Source organism: Octopus sinensis, linkage group LG12 (assembly GCF_006345805.1).
Source record: "Octopus sinensis linkage group LG12, ASM634580v1, whole genome shotgun sequence".
In the NCBI taxonomy this organism is placed as follows: domain Eukaryota; kingdom Metazoa; phylum Mollusca; class Cephalopoda; order Octopoda; family Octopodidae; genus Octopus; species Octopus sinensis.
This window is the reverse complement of record NC_043008.1, coordinates 51,027,723-51,033,722: the sequence shown is the minus strand read 5'-3', so window position 1 is coordinate 51,033,722 and position 6,000 is coordinate 51,027,723. Positions and strand designations below refer to the sequence as shown.

The following is a 6,000-nucleotide window of genomic DNA, read 5'->3' as shown; positions in this document are numbered from 1 at the left end:
ATCGGTGTACGAGATAACGTTACCAACAAGGCCTACCAACGTATAGCTCGACGTGCGGTTAATACTGAGTCACCACTTCCACCATCAGCGTTCGGTCGTTTCCCATATGAAGAGGCCCTGGTTTCCGAAAGCTCAAGCAGTATGAAACAAAGAGTTATGGCAGAAGACATACAAGAAGCCATTGATGGTGTTACTTTCATCGCAGAACACCTGAAGAACGAAGACCAATGTGGTTCGGTAAGTCAACGATTTCTTATTCGATTCTATTTCAGCATCTACTCAGAGACACACCGTGATAACATTCCTTACATAACACAAGACAACCTGCGGAAAGAAGATATCACACTATATCACTCATAACCTACCACAGCATGTCACAATATGTGATAAAATAAAAATCACATGAATACACGCTAACAACAAATGATATCACGCAATAATGTATGCTAAACACACAAAAAAGACATGATGGTATTACCTTCATCGCAGAACTCCTGAAGAACGAAGACGAAACTGGTTCGGTAAGTTAACGATTTTCTATTGGAATCTGTCTCAACCTTTACTCAAACATTCCATTTATAAGACCAGATAACCTGCGGAAACACAATATCTGACGGTATCATTTATTATCTACAACAGTACGTCACAACATATGACAAAGTAAAATCGCACACAAATACACAGTTATAACAAATGATATCACATTCTAACATGAGATAAACACAAAGAAACATGATGATAATCATATTGTGCATATAATATTAGACGATAACAAATGACAACATACGTAAAACGCACAGATAAAACAATGTAAGACGATGCCCCACTTTATTATGTGATAAATTCCAACTATGAGATCCAACATCGTTGTGAACTCTGTAAGTAACACACAACAAAATGAGAGGAATATTTAATTGTTCCTGGAATGCTAATTAGTCATTATCAAATTACAAGTTTAAATTTGGTACGTTTGATTATGTAAATTAAAACAAATTATTTTCCTTCAAAAAGCAGCCAACAAATGATAAAACGGTACGGGAACCAAAATGATTTGGATGGCGTAGGATTAAAACCATTTAGATAAATGGTTTTACGCACACAGACACAGATACGCACACTAACACACAGATACACACACCAACACACACACATACTCACACACACACACGCACGCATACATATACATGTGTGTGTATGTAAATATATTAATATTTGATTTTATGCTCAGTTTTAATACAATCACGTTTACATTAATTTGATGGATCATTCTATACTTTTGTAGAGTTCAGATATATTATTCTTAAACAAGAATATTATTGATAGTGACTTCGAAGTTTAAGAATAATATATATATATATATATATTTAAAAAAGGAGATGTGGAACACGAGTTGTGATATATAAAAAAAGGAAATGAAGAAAATGCCGACAAAATAATTTAAGTAAGGGAGAGTGTATTTAATTAGGTGAAAGTTCTTTTTACCGGTTGCGCATTTGTTATGCTTATCAAAAGATATTTTTTAAAGAGAGATAGAGTTCCTTTCTGATAGATTTTTTTCTCTTATTTTTTTCTCAGATAAGAGAAAAAAATCTATCAGAAAGGAACTCTATCTCTCTTTAAAAAATATCTTTTGATAAGCATAACAAATGCGCAACCGGTAAAAGGAACTTTCACCTAATTAAATACACTCTCCCTTACTTAAATTATTTTGTCAGCATTTTCTTCATTTCCTTTATATATATATATATATATATATATATATAATATATATATATATATATATATACAAGAAATACGGTATTAGATAAGACTGACCCAAATTAATTAACGTAATAAAATATACAAGCCAAATTGCTTCCAATAATCCTACAGGTCCAAATTGCCTCAGGTAAACGTGCAAACAACAAAAGACAAAACCAGTTCACGCAATAGTAACTGGGTAACCTTTCACAGAATTAATTCATAGAATTACTGTTACTCTTTCTCCGTGTCTATTAATCTTATCCACATTGTGCTGTCTCAAAGTACGGTAAGATTGTTAGTGTTTCCTTCTAGGTTCGGCAAATCATACCATTCAGAAACCGACAATTCAAAAGAACGAGAAGCACAGAATGGTAATGATTCTCATAAGGCAACCTCAGCCTAGTGATTAGTTACGATGAACAGATCTCGTTTGGTGACTATTATATTAAAAGCCTCGGATAGTTAAGAAACATATGCAGTGTGCATTTTACCTGCTCCCCTCTTTCAAGTTGGATTTTTATTCGTATTTTGAGCAACACTGAGCTATTTAGAAACTATCAACTTAGCGAATTTGCTTGCAATTTCGATATGGGGAAAAGTGTGTAACTCGATGCTAAAAAACTTGTTTTGGTTCCTTAACTTATAGTGTCCATTTTTTGTTCTCTGTACCTTCCACTCACTGCTTGAAGCTTACCAACTCCCCACACTCGGATTCCTAGGTCATTCCTAGTTCCTTCCTGGTATTTAACTAAGTATCTATTGTTTGTCACGGTAATGATGCAAACTGCCAATACAAACAGCAGGATGAACTATTTAGCGCTTAACTATTTAGCACATTTCGTGTCCAATCAAGCCAGCAGCACCTAGTCGAACAATCACTTCCGCGCATGCATAATACAGTAATGGTGATGTTCTTAACTGTTATATGGTAATGTAAATATGTTTGAAAATTGTTTTGCTACATGTTATTCTGTGTTCTGAATACTTTTATTTTAATAAATGTTGCTTACTGCAAGTTATGGACGATTCTTTTATGTCTTCATTGCTTTCAGGCTTAGCTTAAGGTATTTTCGCCTCCAACATTACAAAATGCGTCTGAATAAACATTGGTGGACAGCAAATAGAGACTCGGACATTGTTTAGGAAATATTTTTCATTTTTAACTTCGTATATAGTACGCACCAGGGATTGTGATCGTTAAATTTTGGGGAAAAAATGCGGATTATACTCGAGGATTTACGGTATGTATATGGTGTGTCGTAAATTTATGGAAAGAAATCCCATAAAACTCAACAAATTTGATAAAAATGGAGTAGAAAAGATGTTTAAATATATAAGTGAATTTTAATTCATGCAGACGATAGTTTCGTACAGCGATATAAAAATCATGCAAATTCATGGTTGAATAGAATTAATTAAATTAATTAGATTAAAATAAATGAATAATATATCACTGTACTCTTAAGTAAAAATTTTGTTTATACTTCTTGCACTGAATAGTACAGTGATATATAGTTATTTTGATTTAATCTAATTAATTTAATTAATTCTATTCAGCCATAAATTTACGTGATTTTTATATCGCAGCACGAAACGATCGTTTGCATGAATTAAAATTGTCTTATATATATTTAACATCTTCTCTTCTCCATTTCTATCAAAATTGTTGCGTTTTATGGGATTTCTTTCCATAACTACACAACACACCATATACAAGCATAATTTTCACATTCGCTATTTTACGCCAGTAAGCCACCAGAAAAATATGAAGAATCTATATTAAAAATCTTTTTTGAAAACTCTAAATTAAAGGACCAATCTAATTCAACTTTTTACGTGCACGCACACACACACACACATATGTATATATATATATATATATATATATATATATATATATATATATATCTGTATAAATGTATTTATGTATATATATACATATATAGATATACATACATACATACGTACACATATATATATATATATATATATATATATATATATATATAACAATTTAGGAATGGCCTAAACAGGCCATTCGTCCACCAGAAAGAGCAGCCAGAACTCCAACCGCCAAGTAGTGTAATTCGGAAATAAGGTGAAAATTTAAAAACATTTACCCTAATTCATCTTTTATACGATGCATCGTTTCGTTCGGTGTCTTTAATGATAGACCAGCTTAATTAATTAAATTAAGCTAGTCTACCATAGGTCACACTTCATCAGTAAAAGAAACCTGGGAGAGACGGATATACACGAGGCTACTGTATCAATGCCTCGGGAATATCTGTCTTAAAATTTTCAAGACCAACGCATTCGCGCCAAACTTATCGGCAGCAAATATAAACTGCCGATTCAATCTCAGAATTAGTCAGAAAATTATCAATTAATCAATTTAGGGTAGCAAAAAATTCAGTAAAAATTTATCGCTACCAGCGGCCTGGTGGAAAAGAGAAAATAGTCAAAGACTAAATAGATAAATATAACAATTTAGGAATGGCCTAAACAGGCCATTCGTCCACCAGAAAGAGCAGCCAGAACTCCAACCGCCAAGTAGTGTAATTCGGAAATAAGGTGAAAATTTAAAAACATTTACCCTAATTCATCTTTTATACGATGCATCGTTTCGGTGTCTTTAATGATAGACCAGCTTAATTAAATTAAATTAAGCTAGTCTACCATAGGTCACACTTCATCAGTAAAAGAAACCTGGGAGACGGATATACACGAGGCTACTGTATCAATGCCTCGGGAATATCTGTCTTAAAATTTTCAGACCAACGCATTCGCGCCAAACTTATCGGCAGCAATATAAACTGCCGATTCAATCTCAGAAAATATATATATTATATATATATATATATATATATATATATATACAAATGTATCTACATGTATATGTATATGCTGGAAAATTTCTGGCTTTAGATTATCGCGGATGGCCTGGCAGAAGCCCAAACTTTCGAGTTCTGTTACAAAACTTAGAAAAGTTAAGGAACGCCGCAATATGTGTGTCTGAACCAGAGAGAGGAATATGTTGAATAAAATCATAATTAACTTATCCTCTTGTAGTTTCTTTTACCCAAAGCCCACACACCCTCTTGTATGTATGTATATATATATATGTATATATACATATATATATATATATAATATATATATATATTATATATATATATATATAATATATGCCATGTGTGTGTATAAGTATATAGTGTGCATATGCATGAGTGGTGTTGCATGTGGCAAGTGTGAATTAGCAACGGTTATATAATTACGATAAGTGCGTCCTTTGTATAATCACCATTAAATTGTATACCTTATTATTACTTTACCTAACCGAAGCATTTAACCTATTTTACTGCCTCAACGAATGTTGACATTTAAATACTAACTGAATTCTGTCATATTAAACATGAATACAATGTATATAATACTTCCCTCTGTATTGTATTATATAGAACAGATTTACGTTGTATTAGCTTATGTGGAACAAACGTGGATAAATGTTATACAGTAATTTACAAAGCAAAGGCAGAAGCAATTGGAACAATTATAAGATAATTCATCATATGTAACTGTGTGTGCACGTGCGTGTCTCTGTGTGCGTGTGGAGGTGTGAGTGCATGTGTCCATGTTTGTGCTGTACAAGTATTTATGGTTTTGTGTACGATGGTTTATATATATTGTTGTTGGATTTCTTGTGTGCCTGTAGAATGAAAAGCAAAATATTAGCAACTAGTGATCACTGTAGCCTTACTTTGTCAATTCCATGTTGTAGATATTTGACGGTGCCAACATCCGCAGTGCATTTAGTGCAACTACTTACTCAGACTCCCGATTCTACTCTATGCACGTTGGTACCAGAATGAAAGCGCCCATTGAAAGAATGTTGAGAATATATCGAAAGTATGCTACTTCGCTTAAGTATTAACTAATCGTGCATATTTAGTCCATTTTTTTTTCTTCTTTTCTCTAGGCATAAGGCCTGAAATTTGGGGGAGGGATAAAGTCGATTAGATCGATCCCAGTATGTAACAACTGGTACTTAATTTATCGACCCCGAAAGGTTGAAAGGCAAAGTCGACCTCGGCGGAATTTGAACTCAGAACGTAAAGATAGACGAAATACCTATTTCTTTACTACCTACAAGGGGCTAAACACAGAGGGGACGAACAAGGACAGACAAATGGATTAAGTCGATTATATCGACCCCAGTGCGTAACTGGTACCTATTTAATAGACCCCGAAAGGATG

General features: G+C 33.3%; 1 protein-coding gene across 2 annotated transcripts in view; it reads left to right on the top strand.

Annotated features, from left to right (window-relative positions):
- The window catches only part of LOC115217980 (acetylcholine receptor subunit alpha-like), a 196,630-nt gene that overhangs the window by 153,038 nt on the left and 37,592 nt on the right, over positions 1 to 6,000 (top strand). For both annotated transcript variants that reach the window (XM_029787718.2, XM_029787716.2), the window contains exon 5: positions 1 to 237. This exon is cut by the window's left edge and continues 820 nt beyond it. In XM_029787718.2, coding sequence (XP_029643578.1) covers positions 1 to 237 — 237 coding nt within the window. The remainder of the gene's footprint in view (positions 238 to 6,000) is intronic.